The sequence below is a fragment of the Neodiprion virginianus genome, chromosome 5, assembly GCF_021901495.1.
Source record: "Neodiprion virginianus isolate iyNeoVirg1 chromosome 5, iyNeoVirg1.1, whole genome shotgun sequence".
In the NCBI taxonomy this organism is placed as follows: domain Eukaryota; kingdom Metazoa; phylum Arthropoda; class Insecta; order Hymenoptera; family Diprionidae; genus Neodiprion; species Neodiprion virginianus.
The window spans coordinates 28,094,786-28,114,116 of NC_060881.1; the positions used below are offsets into that span (position 1 = coordinate 28,094,786).

The 19,331-nt window shown below is 37.3% G+C and overlaps 3 protein-coding genes and 1 long non-coding RNA gene across 5 annotated transcripts; 3 read left to right on the forward strand and 1 right to left on the reverse strand.

Annotated features, from left to right (window-relative positions):
* Nucleotides 1-71: 71 nt before the first annotated feature.
* LOC124305817 (KICSTOR complex protein ITFG2-like) lies at nt 72-4,937 on the forward strand. Of its 2 annotated transcripts, XM_046765688.1 has the most exons (8): nt 72-349; nt 815-857; nt 1,516-1,894; nt 1,987-2,218; nt 2,310-2,629; nt 2,711-3,450; nt 3,599-3,833; nt 4,663-4,937. In XM_046765688.1, the coding sequence occupies exons 3-8, from the start codon at nt 1,748-1,750 to the stop codon at nt 4,846-4,848; spliced, it is 1,860 nt and encodes a 619-aa protein (XP_046621644.1). In that variant the 5' UTR covers nt 72-349; nt 815-857; nt 1,516-1,747; the 3' UTR covers nt 4,849-4,937. The 2 variants fall into 2 exon arrangements, with proteins under 2 accessions (XP_046621644.1, XP_046621645.1); XM_046765689.1 differs by lacking the exons at nt 72-349; nt 815-857 and having other exon boundaries at nt 1,761-1,898.
* Nucleotides 1,013-1,716, forward strand: LOC124305620 (mitochondrial inner membrane protease subunit 2). Its single transcript, XM_046765200.1, has 2 exons — nt 1,013-1,318; nt 1,516-1,716. The coding sequence occupies exons 1-2, from the start codon at nt 1,013-1,015 to the stop codon at nt 1,714-1,716; spliced, it is 507 nt and encodes a 168-aa protein (XP_046621156.1).
* Nucleotides 4,938-10,359: 5,422 nt separating the features above from the next.
* LOC124305822 (alpha/beta hydrolase domain-containing protein 17B) lies at nt 10,360-19,275 on the reverse strand. Its single transcript, XM_046765700.1, has 3 exons — nt 17,496-19,275; nt 15,281-15,413; nt 10,360-12,773 (listed from the first exon to the last, which is right to left on the reverse strand). Exons 1-3 carry the CDS (start codon nt 18,143-18,145, stop codon nt 12,690-12,692), a joined length of 867 nt encoding a protein of 288 aa, XP_046621656.1. The 5' UTR covers nt 18,146-19,275; the 3' UTR covers nt 10,360-12,689.
* On the forward strand, nt 12,706-16,424 carry LOC124305824 (uncharacterized). The gene is made up of 3 exons (XR_006908455.1): nt 12,706-12,824; nt 15,304-16,048; nt 16,150-16,424. It is a non-coding gene; the product is annotated as an uncharacterized LOC124305824 (long non-coding RNA).
* Nucleotides 19,276-19,331: the final 56 nt, after the last annotated feature.

The window sequence follows — 19,331 nt, forward strand, 5'->3', positions numbered from 1 at the left end:
CATACGGTCCAATTGCTCGACCGTACACTAAGTGTACGGTCCTGGAAACATTTTAACAATTTAAGCCTTATTTTTTGGCTAGCCTCTGATATTGCAAAAGAATTAAGACCTGTCTGTTCCTTGATAGAATAACTAAAATATACGAAAACTATTGAATTACATGAAACGGTTACAATGTTGGCGGGGAATCTCCGCAACAACTGTTTGCACCTGCACTGCATTTCATATGCATTTCATATGCGTTTTATTCATTTCCACAATTGCACTTACGCACTGCGTGTGCAGACGAATCAACGAATGAATGAAAGAGAAGTGAGAGACACGTTAACGGATTCTGCTAGATGTTTAGGTACGCATTACGCGATTCGCAAATTTTTATTTGTGCTGATTTTTTGCTGCAAATTGTATTTCCTTGATTTTTTGCTGGACTGTGTATTACCACTGTAGTGCTTACAATAGAATCTAGAGATTTTGGGTTAGCCTAGCCTAAGGTGCCCGAATCTAACCTACACAATACCAAACATAATGTATTGGAACAAAAAATGGACCATAGCTGTATGCCTAGCATAGCGTCTGTATAAACCGTTGCGATTTGCCGAATTTTATTTGAATTTCTTATTTTGCCACATTTTGTTGATCTTTATGTAACCCAATTTAACCTCACTTAACTTTAAGTATTCTTAACCATTGTTTACAGGTTTTAATTTGATAATTCTTTCTTTTTTTATTGTCAAAAAACGTACCATTGTCAAGTATCATCCACTATGAAATATATTCAGCTGTTCTACTTAATATTTGGCAATTTTCTTTACAGATTAAAGAGATCACCTGACCCATTGCTTTGTCCAAAGTGATTGGTAAGTTTCTACCCTTGAATGGTATAATTGAATAAACGTAAACAAATTTACCCTGCTAGAGTTGCACATTTCAAATCTGAATAACTCTCACATATTTTTATTTTCTTTCATTTTAAAGCCAAGAAAAGCTCTCATCTTTATTATTCATTGGTTACATGGGGCTACCGCCCTTTCTGCGCAACATCCTCATAGGAATTCCTATAGGGATAACCTTTTTAGACACTGTTGGATATGTCGCGCGAGTTGAAGGTGTTTCAATGCAACCTGCGCTGAACCCTAACTTGAAAGAGGTCGATTACGTCTATCTGAATCGCTGGGCCGTTCGAGGGCTCAAAGTCGAACGAGGCGAAATAATTTCTCTGTCCTCACCTAAGTTTCCTAATCAAAAACTAATAAAGCGTGTAATCGGACTACCTGGCGACGTCATTGGCACCATCGGATACAAGACAGACTTTGTACAGGTCCGGGAAATTGAATTAAACTGCCCGACATTTAATTTTTTATATAATTATAGTTGATTATACTATCAAATTTAAGTTCATTAGCTAAGAATGATTAGATTTCAGGATCCACATGGCATAAAATTATTAAGCCTAATGGATTCTTCATCAATAAGTCCGGACAAGAAGTGCTTCAACTTGTACATCATCATCCGTAGGTACCAGAGGGTCACTGTTGGGTCGAGGGAGATCACACAGGTCATTCTATGGACTCAAATAGCTTTGGTCCAATCTCACTAGGTTTGGTAACGGCTAAGGCTACTTGCATTGTCTGGCCTCCAAATCGTTGGCAGTTCTTAATTCCCGAGATACGAGAGCATAGATTACCGCTCAACATCCTGAGATCGTCTGTTGCTTAACACAAGAAACTGTACAAGAAAGAGCACCATCATGCGGGCCGTAAGCTTTGTTAAACGTCTGCAATGGGACGTCCCAGGAACAATTTTCAGACATGGTATGACACTAGGCGATGTTGACAACGATGGCGATAACGAATTGGTTGTTGGAACTGCAGAAGGGGAGCTATATATTTTTAAAGTACGTAAGTATGTGTGCAACCTGATACCAATTGAACACCATCGTTTCTTCTTGGTTAATCTGATTGAATACCAGAGAATATTTGACTCCAGGGTTCAGACTTGTGGCAGAAAATAACAGGTCTTGGTCTCATAACTTGCCTAACAGTGGGTGATATTTTTAACTATGGCCGTAACGCTCTAGTAGTAATTTGTGGAGATGGATGGGTCCACATCTTCTATAGTCCTCGACCGGTCAATCCAACTGCAACATCGCTGGGCTCGGTGGGCCATTTGCCTGTAATAAGGGAGTCTACTCTTGGAGATCAGTTCGGCGTACCAACTGGTATGTCAAAACACTATAAACACTGTTGTCACTCCAATTCAATGATTTTTCATGTGCTCTGTTTCTTACTCTAAAATCAATGTGCCAACAGGGCCAACCAGCGTGGACGTGGCCACAGGTATGAGCAGTATGATGCACTCATCAGGTTCTGATCAAATGGACAATAATGTGGAATCGAACGAGCCGTCTGGAAAAATGCAGTGCGTTCACGTTCAACGTATTCCTACAAACACCAAAGTAGTTCTCCTCGCTGATGTAGACAAAGATGGGGCCGTGGAAATGATCCTGGGACTGACCGATCGCGTCGTGCGATCTTACAGATGGTCTAGCAGCGCCGAACTTGGATCTCGCAGACTAATTGGTCTAAATAAATGGGAATGTGCTGATCAAATTGGTACCGTAACTCTACAGGTATTTATTTTTTTTTCCTAATACAATACACTGATTTGCACCAAACTCATAACGACATCTTTTTTACTCCCTGAATTGCAGCATACAGGAGATGGGACACCAACTTTGTTAGTTGCGCAGCCAGGTGGAACGTTTATGAGAATCAAATGCAGCCCTGAAGATTGCAATTTCGACGATCCTGACAGCTCGGAGACAAACAGTGAAGTAGCAGCAAGTTGCGTGGACTATGAAACACTGGGAATATCGAGAATGCGAAACCCGAATATCTCGACAGAGATTCTGGGTGACCTAGAGCCTGGAAAGCAGGAATTTGTGTCTGCGTTGGACACCGAGGTACCAAAGTATTTGGCGAAAAGTGTTTCTAATAAACAGAACACCTTCTCAGATGACAGTCAACTCGGAATGAACGTCTTCAAAGCCTCGTCTTTGGAATTTAAGCGGAATTATTCTCAGCCGGAAATGAGGAAGGCGAGTTTAGACGCGGTGGATATCATTCGTAGGAGAGAAATTAACGCCCAGCACAACGAAGCTGTGAGGTTTTACACCAGGCACGGCACACCCGGCATCGACACGATCGACGGGAACTTTATCGGCGGTAACGTCGTTCTGGGTGAGTTTGACATGAGGACAGATAAAAAGCCTCTTCTTCCAACGCAGAAGGACTTCTCGCCGTCTCTAGACAACAATAAAGATAACAACAATCGTAGCGAGACTGATGATAAAAACTCCCAGGATTCCGTTGGTGCTAAAAAGGGAAAACCGTATGCTCTGGCCACCCTAGACGGCACAATTATGCTCGTACAAGACGAAGTTATTTTATGGTGAGCCAGACTAGATGGTACCGCTCTATTTTCAGAGCTCAAATTATATCTCTGATTACGACATTAAATTTTATGTGGAATCTGTGAAAGAAAACTGGTCGATGCTCCATTTACTTGTTAATTTATCCATGACACGTTTCTTCCGCAGGGCGATGCAGGTAGATCACCAAATATTCGCTCTATGTCGATTGGACGTTACTGGCGATGGAACGGACGAGATAGTCGCCTGTGCCTGGGACGGTCAGACATACATACTTGACCAGCAAAAAAATAGCGTACGATTCCAGTTCGAGGAACCAGTGAGAGCTTTCTGCACTGGAAAATACAGCGTTGCATCTGGATCGTCGAGCCCCTGTCTAGTGTACAATACATTTCAAAACAAAGTGCGTGGCAAATGAATTTTTCGGACGGTATTTTTTCGGAAATTATGTCGCCGCTAACATGGCTTGTAAATATCCATTTCGTGACTTCACAAGCACTTACAGCCCTTCTGGACGTTCAACGTTGAACTAAGGCTGCTGACTTCATTAGCCAGTTTCGTTAGATCCGACCAACGAAATCGCTTACAAGTCGAAACAGATTTCTTGTGGATCAAGAACGGGCTTCTGTCACATGAAAATTTTCTTGTCGGATCGTGTCATATTTACGGAAAGATAACTGATGGAATGGTTGTTCCCGAATTACGTCTGTGCTTTTATACGTCATTCTATCTCCCTGTCAGAAGTGAAAGAAATTCTGAAATCGTAGAAGGGATGAATATTCAACAAGTCAAAATACTATCAGCGATCTACGTTAGCAATGACTGAGATACAGAGATACACTTTTATTGAAGATACGGTTTAAAAAAATTTATTGTCTGATTCCTACCCCCGTTCTCGCACGATTCGACAAGGAAATTTCCCGGCTTTTGACGTCACGAAATATATAGTATATGATTCGCCAGGTCAGCGAGGCCTTAAACAGACAGATACGTAATTTGAGCAAACTGAGGCTTTACTTTGCAAAAAGAAACCAGCCGAGATCAGTGGAATCGAATTGATTTCATTTTAACTCATTAAACAGATATCGATACATTCCTTTTTATTTTAAGTCAATTTTTATACAAAGTAATAAACCTGTCCAATCGTGTGCTTTTGGTTATAATTAGTATATGGAAATCTGCATTGTCACAAAATAAATATCACGACTTGACCCCGTTCAATTTTATTCCAGATATTTCTGTATCACGACGTGATTTTACCGAGTATGATGGTTACCTCATTGGATCCTCTTGACACGCTTGATGACAAAGAGAAAAGAATTTTGGAAGAGTGGTTCAGCAAGGATAGTGAAACAGGGAAACAGCACAAACTGCAGCTATTGACCGAATGGTTACTGTACAGCAATGATTGTTTGTAAGAATAAAAGATTAAACAATCGGCACTATTGTACAAATTATACAAATGCCAATAGGCTATTTAAAATTAAATAAACTACTTGTTACTTTATGTCATTTCTCTCTTTTTATTCCTCATTTGAAAATCCTTAAAGTAGATGAATTAAGAAATGTGGTTAAAAGCTAAAAAATCACTGATCTCTATCTATAGATCAACGTAAAAAACAGTAAACAATTCAAATCTTGTGAGATTTGAATTTCGGATTTTCAAACCGACATCCTGCGGGATATTTATGAATTGCGGTGTAAATTAATCTGTGAATGAAGCTCGGATTATGAATGAATTATCACGGTTTCATTCGAAGTGATTTGTCATTTATCAATCGTTCATTCATGGATCAACTTTAAATGATTTGTGATACATGTTTCCATATAGTGAGGCGTGCGATTAGAAGGCGTAATGAGTCAAATCTGAATTGTGCAATTAAAAAATGTGAAGATAGATATAATCCGTTATTTGAAAGTGAGTGTAAGTGGAGGAAGTTCATTGATAATCACAACTAATATTGCGTTGAATTATTGTTTACATTATTAATATACGTTTGTATATTACAAATTATTCAATTACAGAAAAACTAAATGTACCAACTGTACCAAGGGATGCGGTGAATTTAATTATAATTGGTGAAATTTTTTTTGACAGTTGATCGTTTATTCGTTTTATGAGTTATTGTAATTATCGATCGTACTCATGAAGTATAATATATTAATCGGACAATATTTAACATTGTTGTTGAGTAAATGATTTTGTTTTTCAAGTCGTATTAGTTTAAAGATTGTACAACCCCTTGAAAGAAGAAAAAACGAGTCCTGCTTTGTATCACAGTGAAAGGATATCGTATCTATGGATTCGTAATAAATCTACGTCTACATAGAAACTAATTCATTTCTACATAATATTGGTAATAATAATAATAATAATCATAGTAGCGTAACAATATTTCAAAATACAGGTAACTCCAATTCAATGCCATTTTAATTAACAATCAATAATGATATTTTATGCTTTTTCGCCGTGTTCGACTTTTAATTACTCGATCAATCCACCAATAGCGATGTTATTATTACCGAATTAGCGACTTCGATGATATTTCAATCGCATGTGCATCGAATTTTTTGAATACGTATATTTTTTTGCTGTGTTTACGTTTTCGTTCAAATTACGGAAAAATTTGTTTCGAGCGGTTCAGGTCAATTAGCGTCGAAAATTTCGATATTATGGCAGCACGGCGAGACAACATGTTTGGGAAAATGTCACATCTGATATTACGAGCCATTGTTTAATGTGATTATCATATACAGTGGCACGGTTCTCTATATGGAAATAAACTGGATTCCTAAGTCACAAACTCGTTATCCGGTAAATGCTGTGTATAGGTATAAGTAAACATAAGTTTATTTTATTTTATTGCGTTATTTCGTATTTTATTATTGACAACTGGTGAGAAAATTTTCGAAATTTATACCACGCAGCGTTAATTTTTTTCAAAAGGTTTGATAATCAAGCATATAATACATATGGCAGCACAGTTCATATTAATACTTGATAATAATGGTAATACACTACTTTTGACAATTAATATAACTGGGTATGAAATAATGTTGTACGAAGATTGTAATACAATAAACATACCGATTCACAGATGCTTATAATTCTAATTTACATTGCAATGGTATGTAGGATAGGTATATAAGACGTTTAATTAACCAATACTTCACAACACTAGTCGAGTACAATGTGTATAATAATAGTAAGGTGTATGTATAGAATATTTATTAATTAGCTATATTCAACGCTTATACCAATATAGATAACTAATTTATGTCGGAAGTATAAAACAATATTATTAATATGTATGTAACCGATTAATTCGGCCTGTTCAGTACAGTGCACTCTCTCAATAGGGCCGCAACTGTACAAGAGTGGAACCGATTTTCTACGAATTATTTTTTTTTTTTTTTTTTTAGATTTGTGTTAAACTGGGAATAAGTTTGTTTATATGTTCGTAGAAATGACGGAAACATTGCATTTCCTGCGCGGTCCTATTGAGAGAGTGCACTGTAATTGATCTGTCCGAATTATTAGATACCTATGTATTATACATTGTATCAATTGCAAGTCGTAGTGACTCGTAATTAACGATGCACAGGTTAATTTCATACATCAGTTTAATTTTGTTTTTTGTTTGTTTAGATTACCTTTTTCTTCTTCTTTTTTTCTAATTACATTTTCGTTTAATTTGTTGATTTGTTTTTAATATTTTTCTTTCATATCATTCGCCATATTACTATGCAATGATTTTTCTGTATGATTTTTCACTTATTGTGCCTCATTATACAATATTTATTACACGAGAATTTCCCCTGAAGAGATGCTTTTTTTTCTGTATGATAAAATTAACGATTCATTATTTGTATAAATATCTCGTCAGCTGTGGCCGATTTATATTACGTACCTTTTATGTACTTTTTATTTATTTAATTTTTATTATTATTATTTTATTTACCAACGGCAATTATCATTATACAATTTAAATATTAATTATTATTTTTCATTTCTGTGTAGTTTAGAACATTTTTTACTTTTCATTTCGAATACTTACATCATTAGAATTCTCTATAGTTATAGGTATATGTATAATATATACTATATGTATAATTGTATCAATTATCATATACCACGGTATTACAATTAATTTTTTTTTATTTTTTTTTATATATATGTATATATGGACTTTGTTATCGGTTCCTTAAACTGTACGTTTTTTACGCGCTATGTAATTGTATTTACACCATAAAATTATTTATACTACAGAGCTTTTTATTTTATTAATCTTACTGTTATTATTATTATTATTATTGTGTTTTGAGTACCAAAAAATTAATTCGCTTCAAAATTGAACGAAATCTAGTACGAATTTGCATGCACAACTTTTGAAATGAAACACAATTTATTATCAATATATTTTGCCACAGTAAATGAATAGATCGTAATTCTAAGAAATATTTATTTTTCAGGTATGTCAATCCTTCTAATTTGCTTTTTTTCAGTTTGAGTTTTGTATTTTACAAAAATTTTGAGCCAACGGAATTATATACCAAACATTCTGAAAGTTGAGAACACGTGTATTATATACATTAAATGGTAGATTTTTATTGAGTTTCTTTTAAATTCTTATCTCTGTCGTATGAGGGATCAATTAGCGTGTTAAAAATTGAACGGTATTGGAATTGAAATTCTTATCACTATAGTCACGAACAGAGTAGACATATGCGTAGCAAAATTGCCATTGTCATTACCTTCGGAAATATCTGATAATCAGCAAATCGTGGAAAATCGCACGAAATAATTATCACCTACGCCTACTAAATATTTATTATCACATGAATAACGCCAATGTAAACAATCGGCTGTAAGTAACATTTCATTAAAATTAATTTACTATCACGAATTACTAATAAATTCGTTCCGCGTCAATTTATATCTGCTTAAAAACAGCAAAGATAAATAAAATAACATATAATAAAATAACGGTATAAATAAATTACAAACAGCTATGTAGCTGAGGGAATTTCACTTTTAGATAGCGTTCTAGCGAGAGTTTGACTGTAGTAGATATTTTTCAATTATCGATGAGAAACTCCGAATTTTTATCAATTTTATCTTAAACTCGAGGCCTTACAAATGTCGTTATAAAAATGGTAAAGGAAAAAACGTAAAAAGAATATTATAACGTGAACGGTTTATTATTCCATTGGCTCGTAACTTCTTCCTTGATTGAAAACTGCTACGCACAGTGAACAATAACAACAACAACAGTAACAATAATACCAACAACAACAACAACAACACCAACAACAACAACAACAACAACAATAATAATAATAGTATTTAAATTTCACAGAAGATTCGTAATTACGTGGACTAACTATTGTACAGAAACACTCACACATGCTCATACAGACGTCACATACGTACAAACGAACGACATGCCTATCATACATACGTCGATATAAAAATACTACTAGCATTAATAATAATAATAATAATAATAATAATAATAATAATAATAATAAACACGTAGGTTATGAAGTTACGTACTGGAACAATAACTGATCAATCAATCAATCAATGAACTAACTTATTTCACATTAACTATAAGGTAGGTAGTTAGCGTATTTTAAATTTGGCAGTTATATTGTCTCTAGCTATTTGCTTCTTCATAGTTATTGTATACCTTACATGTCTATAGATATAATATATATATACACCATTCATGTATAATAAGTAGTTGATCATCGTCGTGTTTATTATTTTAATATTATTTTACTTCGTATCAATTTTTTTTTTTTTTTCTTTTTTCGCAACTTTATTATCCTCCTTTCACCCTCTCTTTATAAGACACGACATCGCATCACTCACTGTTATAGTATAGTTTGTTATTTGTATTTACGAACCTATTATTATTGTTGTTATTATTCTGATCATTTCTTTCTTTTATTTTTGTATAAACTTTTATACATAGCTCTGTACTTATTTATAATATGTATACACGTGTATATGTATAGGTATGTGAAGGGGTAGTCTTTTTATGAAATATCAAGCAACGAAAACATAGGAAATAAACCAGCAACAACGACAACGGTGTAAAAAAATTTATTTTCTAAAAATTCGCTGAACCCCCACCATACGTTTAGAATCTGGAACAACTTTATTCCCAGTCTGTGAACTGACGAATAACGGCGGGAGGGAGGGAGAGAGAATATTCAGTAAAAACAAGGACCACCCTATGTGTTTATATATATATATATATATATATATATTTCTATGTATACGTCGATTTTACTATTGCATAGAAGATTTGTATTTGCTCAATTATACGTATAAATACCCATTTCGTGTCAGGTTTGTATTCACTAATGTATGCGAGATATAACGAAAGAAAAGCTTTTACATTTCGTTTTGGTTTTCTTCTTGTTCATACACAATCGTATAATAATCCCAATGATGTTAGTAATAACAAAATAGGAAAATAATTTGTTTTTGCAATTTTTTTTTATTTGGTTTTTTTTTTAGTCTTTTAAAATTGGGTATAATTTTTCTGATGGAACAGATTCTTATAATAGATAATTAATCAAGATCATACAATTGTGAAAAAATTATTTTCAACACTCGTCGCAACGTTCTGTAACATGGATAAGATTGCTTGTTGCCTCGCCCCATTCTCTAATACTCCAGCCTCTTTAGTAACAAATGTTCAAATAAGGAAAACAGGACTTTTAGAATGATGAAGAGCAGTCTCCCCGAATAACGACCCTCAATTATGAATGTCTTTCATTACAATCACGACACATATAACACAAGTACGTACATAAATGTATATCATACGTGATATTAAAATTGTTTGATTCCATAATTGTAAGGTAATTGGAGAAATAATCGGTTGACAATCAAAATTTTGGTTTTCTTCATGGTTTTGTTTTTTTTTTCAATTGTTTCAACGTTAAAATCAGTTTTTTATTCGTTATTCTCCTCCTCATGTTCTATGTATACAACATAAACCCTTAATATTATTTTTTCGCAATTATCTGAATGTACAATATGAAACATAAGTGTACAATGGATATTATTGATGAAAATGACGGAAAACTTTCGGATGAATATACGATAGCGAAAACTTCAAGTTTGTCGAGTGGTCTGAGAATAATGCACAAATTTTATTAATCACTATATGATAACAAACTAAGGTAAGGTAAGCTGATTAGGATCGATCGGAATTAACGACGAAATGAAACAGAGTAAATTAACGACGATAAACATCGACTGCATAAGTCCTGCTGTTCTTGTTTGAACTAAATGTTCCTGATATTATTATCATTATAACGTGAATAGGAATAGTGGAAGAAATACTCCTGATAACGATAGCCGTTGTTGATAGATGAAAACTTGATGACAGATATATAGTAAGATTTATTAGGATATAGTTGGTATGCAACACATTTATATTTTATCTGGACTCGTCGACTTCGCTTCTAGTTTTTATGCCTCAAAGTGGTTCAAGTTTGAATTGCGTTGCTCACTTTCTGCTCCTTCTCTTTCCTAAAATAACGTACGGCGAAATTTTTTATAATTAAGTAAATAAAATAACCGAATGATACGAATTTCTATACGACAGAGTATTTAAAGATTTGTTACACCTTTAATTTTACACAAAATAAGTAGAATCTATACAAAAACTCGATTTACTTTACACTATGCAAGTTTTTTTTTCTTTTTCTCTATTTTTTAGAAGTCTTAAAAATTGCCTCCGATAGAATTACAATCTTCGAGTTTCCGCCACCTGCGGATCGTTGACTAACACTTGGTCTCCAGTGTAGTTTTTTTCATTTTTTGAGAGCCACGAGCAACACAATTACCCTGGATCTCACTGACGAGAGTCTGTTTCGACGCTGTATTATCCGCGTCATTGTTTACTACTGCGTTAGATCCCACTTCGTCAAGAGACAGTATTTCAGTTCCAGTCGGAGAGCAGCTAGTCGTAGTTCCCTCGCTAGTAGGCGAGGTAACGCAGCTGTCGCCGACACTTTTACTTCTCGGAGTAGAATTACCCGATTTTTGAAACTGTCTTATATTGAGCGACAGACTGGCCTGAATGGTTACCTTTTCCATCCCTGTCCCCACCTCACGCGATCTTGCCGATGCTGACAAAGAAGAGGTTGACGAACAGTTGCCATAGTTTGATGGACTCCTGGATCGCACAGCCCTCAGAGGGCTCTCTGGACTCGTTGGCGAGTTACTGGACAGTATTTTTGAACTAGCTGCAAGTCTGCTGGCGCATGGTGAATACTTTGATAAATTAACAGTGATCTTATCAGGCTCAATTGTAAGCGACGATCGACTGAGCTTCTTGAACGGACTGCAGGAAGGTTTTTGCTTTTTCACGTCACGTTTATCGCTGACCTTCGAACAGCTTTTCACAGCCTTGTTACCTAGCGAGGATCTCTTTTCTTTTGAGCATTCAGGGTTCGTTTTAGTGCTTTTTGAGCTCTCCGAAATCGCGGATTTCTTAACGCGACTTCTACTATTACTGTTCCTCAAGGACTCTGTTTCCATCTCAGGTTCGACAGAATTATAGCTTTGAGTCTGTGTTTGACTCTGCGTACTGTTCTGTTTTACCCTTGACGATTTCGCGTCAGTTTCGCTTTCCACGGTGTTAGAACTCCGGCTGGTTTTACTTTCAGTGAATTGCGGACAAGTTTCAATCTGGATTTTGACCAAGCTAAAGTTGCCGGTCTGATCACCGGAGGACAATTTCTTCAATATTCCTTGCTTGTTATGTTTCTTTGACGCATCAATGTCGCTGGCCTGATTTCTCTGACTTCTTTTTATTGTACTGCCGTTTTCCGAGACAGTTTCAGCCGGCCTTGGCTCTCTCTTGGCGCAATGATCACTAGCACAGTAGACCGCCTGTTCAGGTGGCGCTACTTCCATGCCTTTTTTTTGATCACACATTGTAATTGAGGAGGGAACGACATCATTGCTGGCTTTTTTAGTCGGGATAGATTTATCCTCTTGGAAGTAGAATACCTCATCGTTTGAGAGAGGTGAGGTATCCTGGTCACAGGGAAGAACTGGGATAGTCTCCCCTGCGGAGGGCGATTGCTATAGAAGTTTTTCTGTAGGTGATGTTGTTGATATTGAACTGGTCGTGTTTGAATTGTTCGAAACCGAGTGACCTTGGTTTCCAGCACGTACATGACCTCCTACTTGCCCCCCCTGACCCTGGGAGAGGCTCAGTCGACGTCAGTTGACCAGCTCTACGCTCACAAACTGCTTCAGTCGTTCCAAATACTGATTGTAAAGCTCCACGTCGTTGTGACCCGCTCCCTGAAACCAAATATACAGATGTAAATTTGTTGACACCATTTTTCATTGTTAGTAAGTTTTCAATTCAACAAGTTCATTTTTTCATGCTGCGTCGGTGAAAAAGTGTGGAAAGTGTAAATGGCCGTTATAACTTGATCTACGCTCCACCTCACGACTTTGCCATACAATTACTATTAACCATATCGTAGGTTGTAAAAAATTGAGTGCTCTGTCGGTTTGTAAATGCTTGCACAGTCAAAACCCGTCTACGTTTTCGATTTTTTAACAGCGAATCGAACGCCCGGTTGTAAAAAATAATGCCGCCACCGCTTAACTACGCCGCCATGTTTGTTCGCGTGTTGTAATCCAGTTTACTGACAAAGTCACGATCCCAGTATTTCGTATATTTTCGTTGAAAGCAGCAGCGAAGTACGGAAATTCATTGATAATAATTTACGCGACAGATATGCGGTTATTATAAGGCCGTTGTATCTCGGTTTGCGATTCGCGTCATGACACCAGTCTGGATATCACTGAGGGGGTTATTAATCAGCAAAGACTACGGCATTTTACGGCATCCAAACGATCAGTGACAATTATTATGTCCGTTTTCTGAAGTCTCGGAATTCTGCATTGCGAAAAAAAAACCTTGGGATATCCGTTGTAGAAATGAATAAAGTTCCCGTTACATACTTCGTTGATTATGGGGCTAATATTAGATTTTTGCCTTCGAGTATCACGAAACTCGTCAATCACGTGCGTTGGAATGTTTGTGAAAGTAAAATTATGTGTACGTGTACCTAAGGAATCTATTTCACAGATTTGCATCAATATACCGAGTGGAGTATGGAATACCTAGCACACACTCGCGAAGTAATTGCCTTGGAATTATCTGAAGATAAGATAACATGAATGGAATGATTAAACACTTCCTTCATGCATCTAAAAGAGAGAGAGAGAGAGATAAGATGAATATATAACAAAACGAGTCATGCGACAGTTTCTGTTGGAATTGCAGATCTCAGCAAATTACATTAAGTTAGCACTGATTACCCAACACACATTGTGCACGAAACACACTGAGTGTTTTTGGAACAACGGACGGTTTTCCTTTACCGCGAGTGGAATAATCATTTCTCTGTAAACCGGGTTTACCCGGATTCCAGGATTATTCAAAATTAGTCGGAGGGTATCGAGGAAGCGGTAACGGAAATCTAAGATGGAGATAATAATTGATTCAACGCAAAATTTCCGAATCTTAATCTAATTCTGGATATTCACCGCGTTTTTATACTATTTATATTACGAGTTAAGATTAGATATTAATTGATCGAAACTGTTATCAGTGTCAAAAATCTATACGTATACAGTGTGCACGCAGCTGTTTCTAACAACGATGTCGTCACCCTAATCGCGTTACGTGTTAAACGACATTACTGGGTGTAACGGCAAAGCTTTGAATTCGCCGATTCTGCGGCAACGTTGAAGGAAAATATTTTTTTTTTAAAAGAGGAAAAATAATGGTAACGATAATAACTTTCACGACGGGCAAGAGTTTAGTTTTTAATTATATTTATCTCAATTTATTCTTTTTCATTTCGGTCTTTCTTTGTCTTTTTCCCAGGAGCGATCCTGATTCGTTAATTCCACCAATTTTTCTTATCAGAATAATCGAATTATCGATTGACTAGTTTCTTCCTCTCAGTGTTAGTCACACGGCGCATTTTCTTCTTACAATCGGTAAAACAATGAAAGCCTTCCTCTGTAATTCTGTCTGCGCGGGATAAGTATTATACGCGTAGGTAATAGGTGTACAGATAACATAGATGTATTCGTGTTGGCGTGTATAAATTATCCAACAAAGAGGTACGCATTCATCCAGCTTTCTGTGACATGTACGTGTGTAAATAATATTGAAATTGTGTTATCATCTCGCGTCACTTTATAACAAAACTGTGCGTCTATTTCTGTCCTAAATTTTGCCCTTTTTTTGTTTTTTTTTTTCTTCTGTCCCTCTCTCCTTCACATCGCATGGAAGACATCTTTTTCACACCACCAGCATCTGAAATCGTACGCGACAACAACGTATTCTCCTTCTTATTCGTCTTTCTCATCGTCTTGTCAAGATAACGTATTCTCGTATAATATGTTACATGAATAATTTACTGCTAATATACGTGTGGTTATTCGCGCATGCCAGAACTAGACAAGAAAATAAAACAAGGGAATAATAGACAGCGTTAATAGGTGGAAAAAATATCGTGTTGAAGTTAGTAGCGTTGTCGTAACGATTCATACCGAGGAAAACCGTTAATTCGCGATTTTGTAACTGTTTGAAATTTATTAAACCGCAATAAAAGAAAACATACTCACATTTTGAAACCTTAGTTCCTTCAAAATCATTGTAAAAATAAGGAAATAGTGATTTTTTCCCAATGTTTCGTTACGATAACGTCATTTCAGAAATTTGTGGTAAACCGATATGCGCACTTATTCACTATAGGTATGATGATCAGTTTTCTATTTACCTCAACCCATAATGGTTCCACAGGTCTTGGACATCGTTCGTAAATCGCTAGACCATGGCTAAAGTCTATAACTTCGTCTTCCGTCCCGTGGATGACCAGAACAGGCGACGTCACTTTTGGAACTTTATCTATACTGTAACGGAAGAAAAGAAAAACAATAATATCGAAGAAAAAAATTCATCGAAACCTGATGAGATCACATTTTTATTTCACGCACGTTATCATAATCTGATCTCTGTCTCACATCTTTCATCGATAATTAATGTATGAAGAAAGGTGCGGAAATAGAATACATATTAAGTGAATAAATGATTGGCGTTCCAGTCAAACGCGACAACTTATTTTTGCATCACATATAACGTTGTACACGGTAGGTAAGGTATATATGTCCCCAGTGCAAATATATCCAAGGCAAAGTGTAAAATGCTTAGTACAAACAAATGCGCTGTACACATAACTGCTTGCTGTGTCCATGGATATACGCGGGTGACACTACATAAGAAGTTTGATTCACTCTGCCTACTGTTACTTCGTTCGTCTGTAGGTAGTTTTGAATATCTGTAAAAGGTGTCCCAGAAAATGTATGCCAGACTACGTATGCTATTTCTCTGCCTCTAACACAAAAGAATATTACGTGGATACTTTCACATTAGCTGTACTTGATATTCATACAATGTATGTGTCTAGCAAAGATATTAATTGGCGCAATGCAAATGTACGAAAATCAAATCGCTAATGAAAGATTGAATAGTAGAAAAGTGACTCAAGGTAGGAATGTTTTTCTTTTTCCTTTTTTTTTTTTCTTTAGACATCAGATGCCGGCAATAAAATGAATAACAAACATTAAAAAGATTGTGATTATTTTCCAGATATCAGTTTAGACCGAGTATCTTGGAGAGGATTAATTGGAGGACAAAAAACACCTTCATCATTCTGCATTAATCGTTCTTAGGATTCTTTAAACAATGATTCATTACGTTTGAATATCAGAGCTGTGCGTCAATGATAACTTTGAGAATTGATTGTGAATAACCGTACAGCATGAATAATTATCTCTACCCCGGATTCTACCATGTGGTAGTACGGGGTACTAATAGTTTTATTAATGATGGTGAAAGAACAAAGGAATAAAACGAAAAGTCAAATCCAAAAAATAAGTAACATGGATTGTATTGTAGACAGGGACAGATTTATTATGGAGTTGTGATCGTTGAATGAAAACATGGAACGTAGTTGAAAAAAAAAAAAATTAATAACAAAGAGAGATAGTAACCAACTATACAAGTATCTAGAATAAAGAACCGATTTACGATATCATCGATAAAGTTAAAGAGAATTCATTTAAATTAAACACTTTGCTTTGTGTATTTAGAAGTTTCAATGATTTAACGATTTTCAAACAACTTTCTCATAACTTTCTCTTTCGTTTTACCACTACGTAGGGAAGTGAACAAAGTGACCACAAGGATTTAGAAAGAGACAATCCCAACTTTTCTCTGATCAAGATTAAACGAAATATCCATCAAAATACCAGAATATTTGATATGAAATCTAGTAATGCAAAAGTCTTTCCGATCTGAAGTATTCTTTGCACTCTTTGTTCTTGTTAGTGATAACAATACGAACAGCAACAGTGAAAGAGGCATTAAGAGAGTGGAAAGAGAATAAAGGGAATAAAGAGAGTGCTCGGTGAAAGCATTGAAAGAACACAACGAGATACATGACTGGAGATAGCGGGATGCATTTCATCAGCAAGTCGTCAGCTGCTGCAATCTCAAAATAAGCTGCAAGATTTCCTGGGAAAACGAACATTCTGATAGCTACTGAGAAGAGTTTTCATCGCTACTTGATACAGAAATAACAGCGTATGACTGACATTTCTGGGGTATAAGCCTGAGGTGCTTTGCAAGGAATTCGTTGACCATATCATGTCAATTATTTACATATTCAGAATAATATTAGAAGTGCGACGAATGAGCAGAACTAATTAAGAATTTGGCATTTTAGATTCTATCTAATCGAAAGATAAATATCAGACATTCGATTTAAATTGATAAAGAAAGAAGATATTTCTTTCAGATTAACGGATGAAACTCGATATCAGTTCCATTTGCTTGAGTAATTTTTCTTCGAGGATAAATTTGAAACGTGACTTTATCCATGTATCGATAAATAAAATGACATTAAGTCAGGTTTTGTTTACAACTTAAATTACCTAGGAAAAGCGTCAAAGAACCAGGTCCTCTTGGTATTGGGAAAGGCGACCCTCATCCCAGACATAAGAGGCGAATGAAGAACGACAGCGCCGACTTCATACCTGGCTGCAAGATCGACGGTAGGAACGGTGCCGATGCTCTGTCCATAGAGGATGATGTTTTCAGGGCTGATGCCGTACCTGGTCCTGAGAGCATGCCAGGCGGCGTCAATATCGGCGTACAAATTCTTTTCCGAAGGTTTGCCACCCGATACCCCGTAGCCAGAATAATCGTAGCTGAATATGTTGCAGTTTATCCTGGAGCCGAGGCCCAGGTAGAAGCTGGACATCTGTCCGAGGTCGACGGCATTTCCGTGGGAAAATAGTATCGTAAATCTCGCGGTCGCCGAACACCTGACGAACAAACAGGCGATCCGATTCCCGCGGGAGGTGCGGGCGTAGAAACCCTCGACGGATTCCTTTTCGCGCTCCGTATATTGCCACTCGGCACGCTCCGAGAGGGCGATGGTAAATTTCGAGCTGGAGGCCTCGTCCTCGGTGAAGGAGTACGTCGGCTCCGGAGGAAGGAAGGCGAGCTTAGCCGCGATCCTGGACGGACATGGGGGGCAGCAGAAAAGACAGCACAACTCGCTCAGGCTGAGGCCGTTCATGTTTAGGGTTCAGGTTGCTCTGTCCAAGGGAATTCGGCTCGGTTTGCCGCGTGTATCGACCGTTCGCGCCTCGCTTCAGGCGACTGTTATCACCTCGAGACAACGGCCGAGGATGAGGACGAGAGCGCGGATGACAAGGAAGGCGAGTCGCTACCAGCTGGGTTGAACATTGGGGCCAGCGGCGGTTCGGGCCGTTCGATTTTCAAAAAACTGCTGGTTCAATTCACCGATCCACTTGTTTTAACTCCCGACGGTTTGCGGGCCGCGGATACGTTCAAGAAACAGACCCCTTGGGGGCCAGCGGCGGTTCGGGGCGTTCGATTTTTAAAAAACCGCTGGTTCAACTCTCAGATTCACTTGTTTTAACACTGAAGGTTTGCGAGCCGCAGACGCGTTTAAGATTCATTTGGCTACAGTGCGAGAACAGAGAAGACCGCCCGTCTATCGACTCATCGTTTTTCCAGGTATACGCGTGACTGCGCGACCTGTACTACCTGCGGTAATTTATACCAGGTATATAAAACGAAATCACGGCTGTTATCGTCGTGGCACGCAGGTGTCGCCTGTCTTCGCGGAGCTCGGTTATTATATTTACGCAATTTTACTTTTCAGACTTTTACGTATTTCTTTCTGTCCATAGTTTCCTTTTCGCGGCGAGAATTCATCGGGGTGCCATGATTGCGCGACGCGACTAACCGCTGCTACCTTATCGCGTTCACTCACTGCTAGCTACTTCTATTCTCTTTCTTTGTAATCTTTTCACACTGCTGTTGCTGCTGCTGGTGCTGCTGCTACTGCTAATGATGATGATGGGCTTCTTTGTATACATACGTGCATGCGTCCATGCACAAGGTGGAGCGCACCTTGTGTGCGCGATTGGTCTGCATGTAAGCGTACGGCGTGTGCTGATTGGATTTTAACTATGCGCTTGTTGGGGCTGCGCTGTATGACACTGAGAAATCACGTATGAATACCCACGCAAGCACACTACTTAGAATATTTAGTACGTGGGGATAGTGGTTGCCTCTCGACCCGCGGTCACGAACACGGTGTAAATAAAGAAACACAGGATTATAAACTGTTGGCAGCTGTTCCGGGAAAAAAGTCCTGTCGAATCTCGGTTTATGAGCGCACTCTGTTGGCCATCTGCCGCAACAGTGTGCCGCGGCGAATTAAAACCAGACGC